The sequence below is a fragment of the Thermobia domestica genome, chromosome 1 (assembly GCF_964235325.1).
Source record: "Thermobia domestica chromosome 1, izTheDome1.hap1.1, whole genome shotgun sequence".
In the NCBI taxonomy this organism is placed as follows: domain Eukaryota; kingdom Metazoa; phylum Arthropoda; class Insecta; order Zygentoma; family Lepismatidae; genus Thermobia; species Thermobia domestica.
In genome coordinates, this window is record NC_137454.1 from 291,452,982 (window position 1) to 291,473,743 (window position 20,762).

The 20,762-nt window shown below is 36.8% G+C and overlaps 1 protein-coding gene across 2 annotated transcripts in view; it reads left to right on the forward strand.

The window, feature by feature from the left end:
- Positions 1 to 20,762, forward strand: part of LOC145661383 (protein spitz-like) — a 598,112-nt gene that overhangs the window by 215,571 nt on the left and 361,779 nt on the right. For both annotated transcript variants that reach the window (XM_081726707.1, XM_081726705.1), the window contains one exon: positions 8,857 to 8,939. In XM_081726707.1, the coding sequence (XP_081582833.1) occupies positions 8,864 to 8,939 (76 nt within the window). In that variant the 5' untranslated portion in view covers positions 8,857 to 8,863. The remainder of the gene's footprint in view (positions 1 to 8,856; positions 8,940 to 20,762) is intronic.

A 20,762-nucleotide genomic window follows, 5' to 3' on the forward strand; every position in this document is an offset into this window, starting at 1 on the left:
TTAGTGGATCTAATAAAAGGTTCTAAACTTTTTCGTAAAAAGCAGTTAATACAAAGAAATAAATGTCACTATTATTTTCCTTCAGGAAGCCGCTTTTAGAAGTGTGTTTCTTTAGTGATTGTATGTTGTACTATGTATTAAAAATATACAATGTTACCTTTATTTTGTAGGGAATAAAAGAAGAATATGTGGACTAATATGTTTAGTTGAAATTACAATATTTTTGGTGGCTGATAAGATAATCATTTGCAATTAAGTATTTTTGTATTAGAATGGTTATATAGAAGTAAAAATGAAAATTTGATTGCAAAACGAAAGCATGTAAATCATGTGTAATAATATTGACGAAATTAAGTTGTAAGTAAATTGAAAATCACTGTTTGAATATGTCGTTACACTATTTTTGTTCAGATAATATATACAAGGTGAATCATAAGTGTTGCAATATTTTACAACCCAAACAGCAGGCGCGTGTATACACAGTGATCGACTGTAAGTATCAAGTCAATTTGCTCCAAAATGTAGTGTGAAAAGCGGACAGTTGAACACAGAGGCCACTATTCTGTCAGTAACTTCAGTCAGTTTTTAGTGACAGTGACGATGAGTGCTCAAGAACTTCTGATACCTGAGATGAGTTGAAACTCGAACGTAACGCTTGGCAGGAACCCAAATCCTTTATCATGCAGAAGGGGAAGGTGCAGTGAACCACAGAACAAAAACTCGTTAGTTTTAAAAATTTCGTGCAGGTTGTAAAAATATCGAAGATCAATCAAGACCAGGCCGTCCTAGGGTATCAGATTCTGAGGTCATATGAGATATATTGAGGAAAATCCATCCACCAGCATACAATGGTTGTCAAACCAATTCAACAATCCTAGTCCACTGTAGTACGCCACCTTCACGAACTCGGGAAAATCATTAGGAGTTGCCACATTGTTCCACATGAATTAACCCCAGCTTAGGAACACAGGAGAGTTATCGTGTGCCGACAGTTGCTGCACAATCCGCATAATGTGCTTTTCCTGAAACTTAATGCCCCATATGACCAAAAGTGAGTGCATTCCCGAAGTCCGAATGTGCAAAAATATTGGTTGAGAAGGGCCATTTTCCAGAATCGATCGTCAAACAGGGCTATTTCGAGCATAAATTAATGCTCTATATATGGTGGAACTACGAGGGATAATTTATTTCGAGTCGTTTCTCATGGTCCTACCATCAGTGTCGACTTTTATTGCAAACAGTTGGGGTGAATGTAATGTGCATTACGTCAAAACATCCTACATTTGAGGAACTAAAAGCGCACCCTGCTGCAGCAAGAGAACAACGCAAAACCGCAGTCGCCTTAAAATTAAAAAAAAAAAAAAAAACGAATTGACGCCACCCGCTGCATATAGTCCCGATCTTGCGTCTTCGAATTATTACCAGTTTTCTTCACAATTCCTGAAATCACCATGTTTCACCAATCAGCAGGAGATGGAAACAGCAATGACTGACTTCTTTGCCTGTAACAGCAAAACATGAAATCGGGGGAGGAGGGACGGAGGCTGCAGACAGTCCAACACGAGTGCCTCTTCTCTGACTGCTTGCCTCTTCATTGCAAGAAACGTCGCTTATACTTGCCCTCCCTTCCTTGGAAACCACAACATGGGCGCCCTTGCTTCATTGTACTGTAATAAATACAGTAGGAAGTCAAAAATCCGAACTAATTGGGGTCACAGGTAGTTCGGATTTTCGAAAATGACCAAGAAAATGTCATTTAGGCTTAAATATACTGTACGGTATGATCTTTTATCGATACAGTGGTTAAACAGTACATACAGTAATTACAATACCGTACATAAGGCTGTTTGCATTTAATGTTTCTGAAGAACCTATTCACACACTAAATTACACTGTTCTTGTAACTCACACTTAAAACAACTTGTATATGCCTAAAGGAAAATAAAAATAAAAATATGTATGATAAACAATTACATATGAATGAGCTTTTGTAAAAACACTGACTTCACGCAAAGAAAATTGAATTAGTGTACTGTCACTAGCTTTTAGGGACTGCGTTCGGATTATCGGCGTCCTACTACCAGAATATTGCAAGACTTATGACTCACCTTTGTAATACAGTTTTAAGGGCATTTTCTTCGAAAGTACGACTTCAATATTATTATTATTATTATTATTATTATTATTATTATTATTATTATTATTATTATTATTATTATTATTATTATTATTTATTATTATTATTATTCGGTTCCTACAGCAGTAGATTTTACTTATTGCCAATGAAATTTTGCATGCTAAAACTTTGAGAAAATTAAAGAAATAAAGTGGTGTTGCAAAGTTGAATTTAAAATACATGCATGATAAATGATTATACGTAATTGATATAATGACTAATCTAACTAAGTGCGTAAGTGAGTCCAAGGTACTAACATAAGTTATCGTAACTAAGAGTTGTTCAAATGAAGCTCCATTACTAATATTTTCAGATAGATCGTTTAAACGTTGAGTGTTCTTTGAAATTTTGTTGACCTTAGTTATGATAATTAAGGAGAAATAAGTATAGGCTTATATTACATGTTGCTGAAGGTAGTGAACTACGTACTTATATAAATAGCAGCGTTGCATCAACATAAAGAACTAAGTTGTTGTATAAAATGTCGATAAATGAAAATAAGTAAATGATCAATACAAAAATTAATAAGGAATATGTTTTTAAAAGAGAACTTACTCGCTGAACATAAACGAAACTTATAGTTAACTGAAGGAGTTTTCTAGTTAATGTGGAAGTGATGTAATGGCAATATTTTTTAACACGTGACTAAAATATATGTGTTTTGTTCCTGATCAATATAGATTAACATGATTAATTCTAAACGCGATGCAGAGGAAACAAATATCAAGTAAAAGATTGCGTGACTAAAGATTTTAAGATATGTTTGTCTGGCCGAAGTTAATCTATTTAACCTTGCACTACCGTAAAAGTCATCAGTGCCGAATTGAATGTATTGTCTCCGGGCTAGTCCCATACTTGAGATGACTACCTAAACATTATTTTTGACGTAGGAGCTTCCTGTCTGTACGTTTTAAAGCACCATGTCTCGTTTTATTTTAATAACATCCTGATCGAGGACACACATTAATAGGAAATGACTCGAATCGTGGTGTCTACAAAGTTCAAGTAGTTTTAGACGACTCGTGTTAATTGCAAATGGTTCAAATCATGATATCTTTAAATTATAGCATATTGAACAAATTTAAACACCCTTGTAATAAGGCAACAGTCCAGTGAGATTGTGGAATTATTTGTATATATTAAGATGCCTAACATAGCTAAGCAAAAAAAGTATTGCTGGTGCTGGTTTGGACCTTCACAATTCCACGTCCCAGGCAAATTTCTCCAAAACGCCTTAAGTTCCAAGATTTGTTCATAGGGTGTGAAATTCCGAATAGTAAGGACGAACTCAACAAAGGCTTGATTCCTAAAAATATAATATGAGTGGTCAAAACAACCGATCATTTATTTCAAAACGATATCGTCTGAGGAAAGGACGAATGCCCACAAACTACTGTATACATACAGGCTCGACAACTGACTGTCACAGGGCTGTTTGGTGTTATTATTTGAAAAAACTCAAGTGCAACTTCCGGGCGTTAACATTGTACGTAACTTTTGTTGAGTTCACCCTCACGATGTCAGTATCCTGAATGCTCCATATATAATATAAGAGCACTGTTAAAATGTAAAGATAAGTGTTTAGCTTTTTACGTAAATTAGAACAACATCCTTATTGACTAGAAACATTTTTCATAGTACAAAATGCCACTAAGTGTCAAATGTTGGTGATATAGTTAAACCTTTACATGTGTTTAAGGAACTATATCGTAGAGGTCAAAATTTTTTTGTTCGAATTTTTGTGTAGTAAGTTCTGTCATACAAAAGTATGCTGATTAATTATATTTCTCCTTTGTTTTTGAAAATACTCTTCTGTAAAAGTGACAAATATTAGTGAAGAATCAAGCTTACAAATACATGTCAATATATTTCAAAGTTTAACTTTATATATACTCCTTAAATATTTGCAAAAGTATTAGTATTACTTGTGGCTAGTCATAGCTCCTGGCGTATAATACCGCGGAGTTGAATTTGTTAGGATATGTTCCGAGTTTGTAAGATAGATCACTTAAGAATAGTTACTAAAGACAAAAGTGAAGAAAATATGCCAAATCATACTACTGAAAGTTATGTAAGTTATCTTTTAACGTTTGAACAATGACAGACATTTGCAATTTAAATTACGAAAATTTCTGATGATCCACGGTGTGTATAAATGGGTCACAGTTGCGTACCTCTGATACAAGGACTCTATAGTTCGACCTCAGATCGTGTGCATTAGTGGTGGATAATATCTCTTGCGTGGTTTAGATTGGCTTCTCCTTTCTGGATACTAAGACACGAATAAACATAACTTATATGCATGAAAATCATTCTTCGAAACTCGTTTCTTTTCATCATGAACAGAATGTTCATGAATATTGGTGTAGGAATTATTGCTGACTAGATCTTTAAGAAAACGATAGTTATTGCTATGACTACGATACCTCTTGCATATGTCTCCAAATATGTTAATCATAGATAACTCATAGCGTAACTGCAGCGTGAATCCCTGATGTATATACTTTCTTTTTAGCGTGAATTACTTGAGATGTACCCTGAACTCTGAGACGTCGCATAGGTGTCCCGCCTATTTTAACGTGTGCGAGTACGGAAGTTATTTAAATGTTACATTCCCTAACGGGCGGATAGACTAGAGCGGGCTTATTTTGTAACGATCCAAATCAACCGATCTGACGTGTCTGAACATCTTTATTTGGGATAGTAAGCACCTTGGTACGCTTCGGTAATTAATGATCTTTATTGCAGAATCACCACAACTGCAGAAAAAATCGCGATATTAGAATCTTTTAAAGGTTGAAACTACACATTATATGCCGCAGCGAGCTCTATTTGAAGTAAACAATAGATAATTGGAACAGTTACCGTAAATTTAAACTACTACTGTCATGCACATACTGTAATATAGTACGCATTTTTTTTTTCACCGATGGTTTATAACGTAACTAACTCCATACTGTTCTCTTTGTTTGCCTATATTCAAATGACTAATGTGCTAACACTGGGGTGAACAGTAAACAAGACAATGCTAATTAAATAAATTCAAGTTTTGTGTTCTGTTCGTGTACTGTTTATTTTAACTGAACACTTTTCTTAACGGAACACTTCTGTGAAATTTGGTTAGCATATATGATCCACCTTGTAGTGTGAAATCGACATTTTATAAAGACACAAAAGAAAGAGAAAAAGTAAGTGTAGAAAAAACAAATTCAAAACTATCCATGTTCAGTACGCTACATAACATTAAATTTTAAAGTCTTCCCGAAGGTAAATGGAAACATCTTATGTAATCCATTTTCTTTATTTCCATCAGAAAATCGCCACCACATTTTTATAAATTTTTTGTATTAATTGCTGTGCTAGGAAAAGTAACATACGTGTACATTGCGAAGTAAGATATGTATATACAAATATTGCCAATTTAATGGGAACACTGGAATTGGAAACAAATCAGACGTCTGGGTTGGCAACGGTCGGGCGACAGGCTGTTGATTATGGTGTGTTACGGCAAACTACGTACAAGGTCTGTATGATAAGTAATGAGACTCGCCGCGCCGCGGCGCGCGTGTCGCTGGAGCGGGTTTGTCGGTGATGGAGGATGTAGGGGGGGGTCCGAGCAAAGCAACGCACCGCGCGTCAGTTGGCTCCGAGCCTTAGTGGAGCGCGGACAAGCCTTGGACAAAGCCCTTGTGAACATTCTTGTCACGGCGGAAAATCAACAAACATGGAGGGTTCCATCGAACAGCGTTATGCGATCAAATTTTGCGTTCGCCTGGGGAAAACGGCTACTCAGACGCTTTCTCTCATCACGGAGGCCTACAAAGAGGAAGCCCTATCCAAAGCCCAGGTGTTTCGTTGGCACAGTGCGTTCCGGAACGGCCGGGAAAGCGTTGAGGATCTGGAGAGGGCTGGACGCCCGACAACAGTGACTACGGACGAAACTGTGGCAAAAGTGAGGGATCTCCTGAACTCAGACCGTCGATTATCGTTGAGATTGATTGCTGATGAACTCGATATGAACCACACAACAGTGCACAAGATTGTGACGGAACAATTGGGAATGAGAAAAATCTGTGCGAAACTGGTGCCGCGAGTGTTGACTGACGAACAAAAGCAACGACGTGTTGATTGTTGTCAGGAACTGTTGAACCTCATGAACAGTGACCCTAACTTTGAAGATGACGCCATAACAGGTGACGAGTCGTGGGTGTTCCAGTACGACCCTGAAACGAAACGTCAAAGCGCGGAGTGGCACACTCCTGCGTCCCCGCGCCCCAAGAAGGCCAGAATGTCGAAGTCAAAGGTGAAAACAATGTTGATTGTTTTTTTTGACAATGTGGGGGTGGTCCACAAGGAGTTTGTACCCCAAGGACAAGCCGTCAACGCCGCCTTCTACAAACAAGTCCTTGAGAGACTGCACAGGAGCGTCAAGCGGAAAAGACCGGCGATCGCTAGCCGGTGGAAGTTGCATCACGACAATGCCCCTGCCCACACCGCCTTCTTAGTGACCTCCTTTTTGACCCGGATTGGGGTGGAAGTCCTTCCACAACCACCCTACAGCCCAGATGTGAGCCCGGCCGACTTCTTCCTCTTCCCGAAGCTGAAGCCACGCTTGAAAGGAACCCGTTTTGCAGACGTCACAGCCATCCAAGCAGCCGTGACCACATTTCTAAAGGACATGCCGGCTGCTGACTTCCAGGGGGCGTTTGCAGCGTGGAAACATCGATTGCAGAAGTGCATCGACGCAAGAGGAGAGTACTTCGAAAGCTTTTAAGTCCCTGTACAGATCAGATCAATAAAACAATGTTTCCAGACCTGGTCTCATTACTTATCATACAAACCCTGTACTTCGCACTTGAAGCACGTGAGAAGCAACAGAACATCAGTGTGCAGCGACCTCACCAGACAGTGATAGAAGCACGAGTTTTTCGCAATGCGTCAGAATTAAGTAATTTTTAGTTTCGTGATGTTTTGTGATGTTCTGTGTGTATTATCATTGGTTTCCTTTGCGCGATAAAACGCGAAATTTTAAAAATACATTTTCATTAATTTAAAAACACCAGCTTTCCACTGGCGGAACGATAGAACGTGGCATTTTGGGTGATTTGGACACGGCTATAGAGAACATGTTGCTCATTACTGATTTTCCTTCAGTTTGATTTTTTTAAATATCTAATTTTCTGTAAGTAAAATTTACAATGTCAAATGAAATATTCAGTGTATTGTGTTTTTAGGTAATTCGTGATTTATTTCTGTAGTGATGTATGAATTAAAGGAACAGTTGTAAAACTGTCAGAACTATCTTTTTCACAAGAGCTACAAAATGCCAAACTTTATTTGGAAATGCGATAAAACGCGAAATATGAAAAACGAAACGCGAAAATTTCAATTTTTAGTGCAAAAAACTCGTGCTCCTAGTTGTAGTTTAAAATGAGCGGGGTCTCTCTGATTATCAAAGAGGGCAAATTGTCGATGCACTATTATATGACGAAAGTGACATATGTTAGGTGTGTCACGAAGAACAGTATCCAGGGTGATGATGTCCTACAAAACTGACTGAAAAATCATATCGATGAAGAGGAACAGTGGTCGGAAGAAACTCTTACTGACAGATCTCGCGGAGTCTTGCCACTGCGGCACAAGGACAGAGGAACTCAAGCAACACCTCACAGAGTCGGTTTCGACAATTACAATCTACCGTGAGTTAAATGACATGGACATACTGGGTCGGATCGCACGGACAAAACCGTTGGTAAATGACCGTAAGTATTTAACACAACACCAATATTGCCGTGAACATGCAACATAGACCAGTGATGACTGGAACATGTGATATGGTCGGATAAACCATCATTCACCGTATTTCATACCACGGACCGTGTTTATACGTATGTGACGAATGCTTAAAGAAGCGTATGATCCTCAGAGTCACCGCCCAACCGTGAAACATGGCGGCAGCTCCTGTGCTGCTGTGCATCGTAAATTCTAGCTTTCAATGAGTTTAGTGCTGACGGTTACCGGTTGCGTCACTGCCTATGTGATTGTGTTGCTATTCTAGGGGAGCCATGTGCATTGTATGGTTCATATGTTGTTTTTCAATGCAATGGTGCAATGTTAAACGTCGGTAATGTACTCATTCACACATTGCGGATGCAGCTGTCGTGCGTGGTTTAAGGAACATTGGAATCAAGTTAACACCTCCCTTGGTCCACCCAATCTCCTGATCTAATTGAACATTTATATGGTTCGTTTCGGAGACACGAATACAGTGTAGATTTCCGCCTTCATCCTCTCTCTTGAAACTGAGTGATGTATTGCACGCATAGTGGTGTAAATATTCCATTTGCTGTTATTCACGACCTCTATGACTTCATTGAATGGCGTATCAGACCTGTCCTGCGGGCGTAAGGTGGTCCAACATCATATTAATATGGCAATTTACACTTTTTTCAGGTACTTTTCATTATGTTGGTGAGTACTGTAAGTACTCCGAAGGTGCAAGTTTGAATGTCGTTAAATTCACATTGTATTCCTCTACACGCTTTTTTTTTTCTATTAGATAACTTCTTCTTTTTGTTCCATTAGTTCAGATGACATTGTGTATTATTTATTTATTTTAATAGGTGTATTAGCTTGCTTTACTTTTAATTTGATTTTGATATTTTATACAATTGTTACAGGGAATGGATGAATAACCTAAGGGAGACTGGTTATCTCTCCTGTCACCAACTTCATTTCGGACATGGAGTTCTCTGCAGCTCAGGTATGTAAGTTGTAATCCATCCTTGTTGGAATTGTTCATTGTGTTATCTTCCAACATCTCAATGTTTTCATTCCTATGTATGCAGTTAGACTATTTTACATATGCATATAACAAGATTAACATGTGATTGAGTGGATTTGCGAAGGATATCACCCAATATTGAATGTAATGTGGGACGGAAATGAAAACACCGTAGCAAATCCAAGAAGCGTTTTAGATAGATGAGAAGAGTTATTCAATCCTTTTAAGTGTCTGTGATCTACAACCTACAGAATCTTTCGTTCAGGACCTATTGGTTTCTGATCTTCGTATTACTCGTAAAAATGTGAAAGACAACACACCATCTAAATCTGTTCCAAGTGAATGGCTTGAGCCGGTCTCCTTAACCAAAGAGATAATCCACATAAAATGGCAGAAAACACATAGAATAAAATATTCTTAACGAATGACTTGAATACGAATAGTATAGAGAAAATAGATTGATCAAATAGAACAAATACTAAAATAGGTAGGTATTAAACACGGAATAGAGTATTAATCGATGAATTTTGGTGGGACCAATTTACAGTGGAGATTCAGAATACTGTTTTAAGAAGTGCAGTGTTCAACGTAATAATAATAATAATAATAATAATAAAATAAAAACACTTGTTGCACTTACAATGAGAGGAAAAATATAGTGTAATATGGATGTTCTGCAATTAAATCTGATAATTTCGTGATTAAGCGGTTCCGAGCTATGTACAGTATGGTGATACATATGAGAGGAAGTATGCACCGAACGACCTGAAGAGTCGTTATGCAGAGTCGTTCTTATGCGTGATTAGTGCCATACTAGAGTTCGACAAAAATATGTTTCTTGCAGTAGTCAGGCCTTTAGTATGACGCTAATCATACGTCAAAACGACTCTGCGTAAGGCCCATTATGTTTAATGATAAGATCTGGTTGGTGGTTTGATCTAGTAATGGTAATTTGCGAGTGCAGCAACGACCAGTGAACCTTTTATAGTGTATGCGGTAGCGGTACACACAACCAATGTTAACATGGGAAGGTCCTACAAGTTGTCGCTCAAATCTGATTGTCACATAGCACATCTGATATACCATCATAAGAAATAAAAATGAGCAAAATTTAGGATGCTTTGGACCAGAAGGATAGGAGCTACGGGGCTTCAAAATGTGAATATCCAAAAAATGGTATCGTGGAATTATTTATTTATTTATTTAAGAACAAGAACACAACAGGTTATTCTGCCCAATTACAGTGTTCATACCAGAGTTACATAGAATATCTGTAATATATTTGCGAAATCTATTCTGACTCATACTGTGTATATCCAGAACTTTTTTACATTTACTCAGTTTGTTGTAGACTGCACCCATCCTCCACGTTGGTGACTGTTTTGTTGCATTTGTTCGAGATTTCTTAGAATAAAAGAAATTTCCATTGCTCACACGTATGTTTCCATTGGGTACCCTGAGATGAAAGGCAGAGAACAAATCCTTACTATTTAATTTGTTATTTAATATTTTGTGTGATTGAGAGACAGTGTGTTAAAATTTTCATTAAGAGAAGTACTATTTTCATATGTGGGGAAGATGCCCGTTCTCTTGTACGCCAGAAACCGCAAAAATTTATTTTGAACTCTTTCTATTCTAATAGAGTCTTTCTTCGTGTGGGGGTTCCATATAATAGACGCATATTCTAATTTTGATCTAACAAATGAAAAATATAATTCCAGTAAAACATTCGACTTATTAAATTCCCTTCCCATTCTCAAAATAAATCCAAGATTTTTGTTTGCGTCATTTACAATTTGATTTATATGATGCTCAAACGATAGTTTGTTATCATATATTACACCCAAATCTTTGACAGTTTGTTCCCCCTTTAATTCTTTACCATCTATCTTATATTGAAATTCAACAACATTCCGTTTCTTAGTGAAGGACATGGTTTTGCATTTATCTGAATTTATGTTTAACAAGTTGTTCTTGCACCATTCATTTACTCTGTCTAGATCCTCCTGCAAACTGACACAGTCCTGTGCTGTTGTAATTCTCCTATATAATTTTAAATCGTCTGCATAGAGTAGTTTATGTGATGTTTTAATACAATTAGGAAGGTCATTAATGAATATTATAAAAAGTAACGGCCCTAAATTAGATCCTTGTGGGACTCCAGAAAATTGAATATATTCAAATGATCTACAGGATTTATAAACCACATATTGTTTTCTGTCCATCAAATATGACTTCATAAGAGCAATTAACTGATCAGAAAAGTTGAGAAATTTAAGTTTATTCACTAACAACGTGTGGTTTACCTTATCAAATGCTTTCGCAATATCTGTATAAACTACATCTATTTGATTATTACTCTCCAATGTATCAACTAGATGGTCAGTGAAGACAGCAAGATTTGTTACTGTGGATCTGCCAGGAACGAATCCATGTTGATAATCCGATATTACTGGTTTAATGTGATTTTCAATGCGCTTATAAATTATGCTTTCAAATATCTTTGCAAATGAGTTTAGAATACAAACCGGCCTATAATTTTGAATTTCTTTACTGTCATTATTTTTAGGAATAGGGCAAACTTTTGTAAGTTTCCATTTTGCTGGAAACGTGCTGGTTTGGAGTATTAGGTTAAATAGCATATGTAAAGGTAATAAGAAACTCTCTTCACAACCTTTTATTACATATGATGGTACATCATCGATACCTATCGAACACTTTGATTTTAGTTTTCTGATTGCCATTCGAATCTCGTCCACTTCTATTTCCGCTATTTGCAACATATCAATTTTTTCATACATTTCAACTAATGTCGAATCATCTATTTCAACTAACAGTGGTGCTCCGTCTGTATACACTGATTTAAAGTAGGTTGCAAATGCGTTTACTATATCTTTATCACATGCTAACTCTTTACCCTCATAACACAATACATTACCATTTAAATGCTTTGTTTTACTCTTAATAAAGTTCCAAAACGTAGATGGGTCCTCTTGTATTAAATATTCCGCTCCCTTAACGAAGTTTGTATATGCGACTTGTATATCTTTCTTAATCATTTTTCCAAGTTTATTAAATTCGCGTTTATGTAAATCTATATTTGACTTTCCGAGTCTTATCGCTTTGCGGTGACGAGCTTTCATTTTAATTTTATTTATAATGTCTAGCGTGAACCAGCTAGGATAGTTTCCCGTGCTCTGTTTCTTTTTCGGAATGCATTTGTCAAATATATTATATAAGGTGGAATAAAACTTTTCAACAGCGCAATCAACGTCAGTATGTTCACCCAGTACCTCCCACTCTACCTTTCCCAATTCGTGATATAGTTGATTGTAGTTTGCCTTACTGAAATTATAACCCATTACTTTACTTTGACTTTTTATCTTTACCTTATTGTTCTGTTTGATTTTAATTAATAGCGCAGGGTGGTGTTTATCCTCTTAAAGTAGGGGGGTTCTTCTCTCTCAACCACTACATTATCTAAATTTGTTAATACCAAATCTAGTGTTCTACCTAAACTATTCTGAACATCGTTGAATGATTTCAAGTCATATAATGACATGAAGTTATTTACAAATTTGTACTGCCCCGGGGCGCTCATGAAATCGAAACCCGTACCTTTAATGTCTGGTAAATTAAAGTCACCAAGTACAAGAAGGGTGCAGCCTGATTGACACTTCGATTCAATGTACTGAAATATTTCATCATATTTACAAATGACAGAATTTGGTGGAAAATACACAACACATATATACATTGTTACCCTCTCCCCACTTACTTTCACCAAAAGACAGTCTACGCTATTATTTAGGTCATCATTATATATCAAACACACTTTATATTTATTTCTTAGTATTGCAAGCATTACCCCTCCCCCCTACTCTTGCCGGTTTTTCTGTCACTACGGATTAGTGAATATCTGGCATCAAAGAGTTCTGAGTCAAAGATACCCTCATGCATTATGTATATTTAAAGTAAATATCTTGAAAACCGTTAAAGCAATCAAAACAAAAGTTTCACAATATAATAAGAACAAAATGATCTATCGAAAACCACAAACAGTGTTTCCATAGGTGAAGCAGTGTTGCCAACTCAGCATAAAATAAATTGTTTGAAAAAGCACAATATACAAGTGTGCACGGATTTAAAATGCACTATTATCACTAAACATAACAGTAAACTGTAGCACTGTTGGAGCTACGTGTGCTGAAAATGTTCAGTGGAGAATTCTGATATGTGGCGACAGATGGTGATAAAGAATTGCATTAGAAATAACTGTAGCTCCGGTGAATAAGCAGACAACTCGCGAAAACAAAATGATACACGCGAGGAAAGAAACACGTAAACTGGTTCTCCAGATTATCTTATCAATATATGGAAGAGTAATTGTTGGTTTGTCTTTTCGTGTTAAGTAACATATTCCTTTACTTCCTCTCCTACATGCCATACCATTATGTTTTTACATTGTAGTATTACAATGTTCACATTGAAAATATAATTATTTTATCACTACCTCATTTCATTTTTAGTCTACCCGGATAGCCGTGTGGTCTAGAAGGCTAGACCGACATATTAGGGATCGCGGGTTCCAGTCCCGCCTCGGACATGTTTTTGTTGTACTTTTCACCGTATATTTCGTTGTTATCTTTCTCTTTCATAGTGGTTCGGATCCCACTTCACACTATAGGTCCCGTCCTATATGGCTTCGGAGCTGACACAAAATGTAAAATTGGCATCACTCAATTTCGTTTTTCAAATGCATCAATATTTCGTGACGTGACACTACTGACATTTTGCTATGTTATACTATCGGTGTTACGCATTTGAACTAAATTCATAGTATGAGACCCAGATTCCTTTATTATCATCTGTTTCCACATATTACACTTCTCCATTGTACATTTTCAGGACACGTAGCTTCAACAGTGTGCAACACTGAACCACTACACTTCACTGTTATGTTTAGTGGTAATAATGCATTTTAAATCCGTGCACAATTGTATATGGTGCTATTTCAAACAATTTATTTCATGCTGAGTTGGCAACACTGCTTCACCTATGGAAACACTGTTTGTGGTTTTCGATAGGGCAATTTATTCTCATTATGTTGTGCAACTTTTGTTTTGATTGCGTTAACGGTTTTCAAGATATTTACTTTAAACGTACATAATTCCATGATACAATTTTTTGGATATTCAAATTTTGAAACCCCGTAGCTTCTATCCTTCTGGTCCATAGCACCTTAAATTTTGCTCATGTTCATTTCTCATGATGGTCTATCAGATGTGCTATGTGGCAATCAGATTTGAGCGACAACTTGTTTGTCCTAAGTATCACGATGTGAGAAAACAGGCTACGATCAGGGACGGATTTAAACCGATTGGACCGATTTCTCGCTGTTTGGTCCCGCTCTAGAATGTAATCTACTCTCGGCCTGTGAGAAACAGTAGTAATCATTGTAGTAAAACAACGCAATGTATTTTCTTTAGAACACTGAACTCAACCACTTTTTAACTTAGTCCCGAAAGTGAGTTGTTCCTTTAGCTAGTAAGCATTAATAGCACTACAAAATGTAGTACTAAAACTGTAGGTAAGTATAAATTTAAATATAACCTGTTCGGTTACGGTTAGTGCGAATGAAATGTCCCATTTGACGTTTGATGGGAAACTTACTTCAGCAATATAATACACGAATAGATTAAAATCACACGTCTACTTTAACTCAATATTGTATACATGCTGGGGACATAACCTTTAGCCTAGCCGGCGTAACGTGAATTTCCAGAATTATGTGAAGAAGCATTAGAAATCGTTATGCAGTTTTCAGATCTCTGTGAAGAGTGATTTTCATTGAATGTTCAACCAAACTAAATACAGAAACCAGCTGAGTGTATGTGCCCTTCTTGAATTAAATTTGAGTAAAATTGAGTCAGCCCAGATATCCGAACTCTGCAAAAAAAATGACAGCCTCAACCATCTTACAGTTTTCTCGGGGTTCTCCCGTTTCCTCCCACTTTCTTCATTCCACCATTTCACTCATCTCTCATCATCACCGTCTCCTTTAGCCTAACCGGCATAACTGTGGGACGTAAAACGTAAAGATTTCATTTTTTCATTACAAATGTATATTTCAACAATGTGTATAAAAACTTTTTTTATAAAGTTTTTTGAAAATATTTTTATATTGTACAATGTTCATTGCAAAGTCAGCATCACAACCATTTTTCACTAATAGGGTTATGCATTTTAGTAATTCTTGTTATTGTCGAATTTTGATCTAAAGTGTTATTAGAACCAATACAATGAGAAGGTAATTGCACCAGTAGACTCTTACCTAATATTAAAGGTTAATAATTCCAAGATTTCCAGACTACCAATTAACCCATTAACTATTTTGTAAAGGAATATATGCTTAACTTCCTCCTATCGTGTAAGTAATCATACTTAGATTACAGTAATAATTCTATATAAGATATTTTCTTGATACGAAAATCATCTTATACTTATAAAAGAGATACCTTAAAAATATATTTTGTTCTCTTTGAATTCGTTTTATGTAATATTCATAACAATGTGCACAAACTATGCCTTCATATTTTAATTTACTTCTTATGTATAAAGCTTTTGTATCAGATACATTCTGCATTTATATCCTTTAAATCATATGCATTTCTGATTATGAATCTCAGTGTTCGGAATGACTCATTGATGATAGATTCAATATGAATTTTATAGTTAAGACGACTGCTTATTATCACAAGTAAATATTTCGCTTTATTCTCTCTTCATAACATTTCATCATTCGTTTCATACGTATATTGATAAGAAACATCTTCCTGGAGAATGTAAATCACATAACATTTCTTTACATTTAAAAAATAATTTATTATGTAAGCTCAGTTTATAATAACTGTTTAAGTCTTCCTGAATTGGGAAGCGTCATTAATATTATTAACCAGTTTATATATTGTAAGGTCGTCTGCAAACAATAAACAATTTTATGAGTTAATCCTTTTCGGCAGATCATTTATAGACAATACGACGAGTTCAGGTTTTGAGTATTGCTTCCTGTCTAAAGCTATATCGTCCTAAAATGTTTAACTAAAACAGTTTATTTGTACTTATTAGCTGAAGAAAAAAGAACTTTAAAATAATATTAACCTGTACATTTTTAATTCCAATATCTCGCCGTAACAATTGGATGGATCATAGTTATGTGTCACGAATCACGTTGCTCGACGAAATGCATCACACGAAATGGGAAGGGAAAGTGGGAAAGGAGGAGTGTGAAACGAGAAGGGAAGAGAGGGGATATTCATCCTGGACCAACAGCTGGCAGTGTACTATTGTCTCTATCATCCCACCACTTCCGGTAACCTGGCAACATCGAACATTGCGGCAGACGACCGACCGCCAAGAATTTTAAAACTCGGCAGATAAAAGACATATGGGCAATATCCGAAATGAGTGCTTGAAGAGAAAAAGATTAACTAGGCAAATTTTGTTTTAATAATCAGTATTTGTTTTATGCCAAAATTTTTAGTATACTTATTACATTGGAAACTACGGGCATTGTAAATGATTACTTCATATAATCTTTGTTTAAGGAAGCTTGTTACCCTGGTAGTAGTAAATAACGAATCCTTGTGATTTCGTACGCTTTTCGCTTCTTGCCAAATGCAGATTATGCTTACTGTGCGTAGATATGTGTGTGTGCGTAATGGGAGCAGAGCTGGGTTCTTCCCATATCCAACCAGACATGATTTTTTTTGACATCTCCAATAATAGTAATAATTTAATAATAACTTAGTAATAATTTACACTACATATCCAATTATTACCACTTAAACGACAATTTTCCGTATGTGATTATTATTATTTTTTCTGTTTTGGTCTTAAATTTGTAGTTTTGATATGTTAAATCTTGCGTTCTCCCTCTTTTAGGGTCTCCACAGTGACAAAATTAGTTGCATTTACACAGTTCGTGACTGATGTAATTAATGAAAATTCAGTTGGCGTAATTTATACAGATTTTGCTAAAGCGTTTGATAATCTTGATCAAAAAGTTAGCTATGTATGGCTTTCCTGATAGTCTATTGAAATTAATCGTTTCATATTCGATCAGAAAAATGTATGTTTCCTATTGTCAGACAAATTTTACATAGTGCCAAGTTCTTTCTAGACATCTGCAAGGTTCAAATTTAGGACCATTATTACACGTACAGTTGAGGTCATTTTATTGCTAGTTATTAAGAAGTATGATACAGAATGCTGTACGGTGCACGTATGGATTGTTTCGATTTCAATGTGTACAATGCATTCAGATATGAGAGAGCTTCCAAAATAGTAATATTAAAGAATGTCCTTTCTTTTTAATCAATCAAGTATACATTTTGGCAAATTGTGTATGTATTCTCATGAGAAGTTTTTAATTTTTTTCTGTTATTTAAAGTAATGTGGTTCAACTTATGTGGTTAACGCAATTTTGAATTCTTTCATTCATACTGTCAGTTCAACTTTCCCTTTGTTCAACATCACAAAACATCAGTAACATCTACCCGATATCCGATATCAGTCATCTATATTAACTGAATCTGTGTAAAGATAAAACTTCTCACATAACGATAACGTCATCTCCCTACTCGCTACTATATCAGCAAGATGCTTTTCGGTATGTACGTATATAGGTTTATCTGGTAATTTTAACATTCTAACTACCGAGGAAATCCATATGGACATTTTTCAGCTAATTTTCTGTTCCAGCACTGAATGCTTTTTATCGCTTTTGTGTCAACATTTACATTTTTTTCTTACACTTATCACTCTCACATTGAATCTTCTCCGTCCGTCTATCGGACGACAGGTATCACACCAGAATGATTGAATATAGCGATATATTTTTCAGCACGGGTTCGTTGTTACAATAGAAAGGTTTTACGCGCTGCGGTGGTTAAGAATACAGAGGTTGTTCAGCCTACGTTTGGCCGATTTCGTCCCTTCCCCCTCCCGGTCAGAATGGACTCACCCGACCTGGCTCGTGGAGTCCTGCAGTGTTGTGCAGTGGCTTCCTGTGAACGGAGTTGTTTTTCCGCGTGGACGACAATAACACACAAAACAGAACCATTGTTGTGAGTGTTATTTGTTTCCAAGTGTGTGCGTTTCCGCTCTGTGACCAAAATGTCGCCCAAACTAAGCCGGTTTTGGGAAGGCTATGTTGCGGCTCTTTATGACGCCCACTTTAGTGTTTCTGTCATTAGAAAACAGTGCAAGAGGAATGGTTGCAACATCAGTTTAAGTGGAATAAAAAAATGTTATTGAAAAGTACAAGGGCAACGAAGCTCCACCATTTGGATCACCAACGAAGTTACCTAGGAAGCGGGAATGCACCAAGGCCACCTCCACCATGCAGAAGAAACTTCCCAAAATGGCAATGCAAGAAAATCTGCCAACACAAAGGTGTATGGCTAATCGTCTTGTGTCTTTGGGGACTGTGAGCCGGACGTTACACCATCAACTCAAGCTGGAAAAAGTCATGAAAGCTCGCGGCCATTTTCTTACAGATGCCCACCATAGGAAAGAAAGTGTAACGCCCGGAAGCTGTACGAACGGCATCTGGCAAAACAAAGGTAGATGTACATCGTAACGCTCGATGAAGCATGGGTTTACCTTTCCGACTGCGGCAAACCGAGAACCATCATGTACCGAGAGAAAGGCCCCAAGAACTTCAGAAGGTGGGTCCGTGTCTGTAAAGAATCCTTCACAAAAGGGTTCATGGTCGTTACTGGCTACTGTTACAGAGGTAAACTGAAGATTCGTAGGGTGGCGAAGAACTGCAAAATAATTTCGCCGTATTTTCAGGAGCAGATCATGCGGCCGATCTACGAGCATGAGATTCCAACAATGTACGGAAATGACGCCAACCTGGTGCGTTCACATGGACAAGGCCTCATGACATACCTCACGATCGTCCCTCGCATTCTACAGGGAGATGGAGGAGGCAAGTGGTATACAGGTGATACGTTTCAATGAGGTACCTGTTAAATCTCCAGATGCAAGTCCTATGGACTATTGTGGATTTGGATTGCTGAAGCGGGCTTTGGGAAAACGGCATGTGACAACTGAGGTAGGACTTTGGAAAGCTGTGCAAAGTAATGGGACAAGATTCCCCTCCCAGTTCTTCAGAGAAGCCTATTACAGTGGAAATTACGCTGTTGAGCTATTGTTAGGAACCAAGGGAAACACATCGAGCACTTACGGACCTGGCACCATGGAATCTTCTAAATTTTTAGGTAAGTCGAAATTGGCCAAATGTAGACTGAACAATCTCTGTAGTACTGAGATCGAGACAGAGACTTATGATTCGAGACAAGACCAAACTGAGTCTTCAGTTTCGATCTCGTCTCGAATATTTTCAGAATGTACTGAAATTTCGGTTAATTAAAATTCGTTGATCAGTGTTGTATGTAAGATAGTGAAACGATTATCCTTGGATGGGCTGAGTCATAGGCGTATAAAGGGAAGAAAGGGGAAAAGGAATTCCTCTTCTGATCACGTGACATATTGCAAGTATTTTAAACAGCACCCAATTTTTATATAGAATTCAATATACTTTTTACTTTTCCCAGTCATTTTAATTACACAAAGACCATGTTATCAAGATATGCTGAAACCTAATTTTCTAAAGCAAACACAAAATTCTCCAAGGAAGGGCATATGTAAAAAATCTTTATTTTATTTCAGCCGTTCGTATAAGTAATGGTATCGACTTCCGTTAAAACTGAGGGCATAATCTTCATATTGAAAGAGAGTATTCTGGAATAGGGTAGGGAATGTAATTGAAAGGAGAAGAGCATGAGATTAAACTAAAGAATTGGTAAAAATTATCAGGATGCTAGCCAGCACTTTATATTAAAAACATGTAACAAACAATATTTCTAAAAATTTGTTTTACTTAACGATATAAGTTCCAAAAATATTCTCTCTCTTTTCCTGTACGTATAATCCCGGTATTTGTTAGTGTCAGACCAACCTCAGTACTGTAAAATCATTTGTACATATTTTTAATTTCACACAATTTATTTTGAGACTAGACGAGGCCGAGACGAAACTGAGACTGTATGCAGTCTCGTTTTGTTTCGGTACCCTCTCTACAAAGCTACAGTGCTCACTTCTGGTTTTGGGGTCTCTTGGCCAAGTGAACTTGCGGTGGACAAACACTGTGTAGGTGGGCTTTCTCGGGGTTCTCTCGTTTCCTTTCGTTGTCTACGTTCCACCACCATCATCATTCATCTCATCATAAATTCTTTTACCCCGGAGTATAATCGTAGGAGGTTAAATATGAATCAATGAGAGGTCCTATTTCCACTCTTAATCCTTTCTATTCAAACTGGAAATTATAGACACCTACCCAATCCTGTTTCAGTATTGATTCCCATACAGCAAAAAATAATAACGAGAAGCGATTTTTGATACGGATTCATCATCTTAAAGAAAGGTTTCATTTCCATCCTTACCTTTTTATTGAAACCCCATATTTCGGGAAGTCTACCGTAGAGGTTCACAATGTAAAAGACAACCCATTCTTTAATATCTTTCCAAACTTTTTTTCCCCCTTCTCAGCTAAGAGTATCTATTCGGATTCAGTTTGTTTTAGTGGGAAGGAAGTCCGCCAGGGTCAATATTTAAATATGATCTTGATTGGTCCAGTATGTGAAAAAGATGCTTGTAGAAAAGGGGTGGAAATATTGGAAGCAGTTTTCGAAGCAGAGATGAGAACATAAGGAGTACTTTCATACTATACTG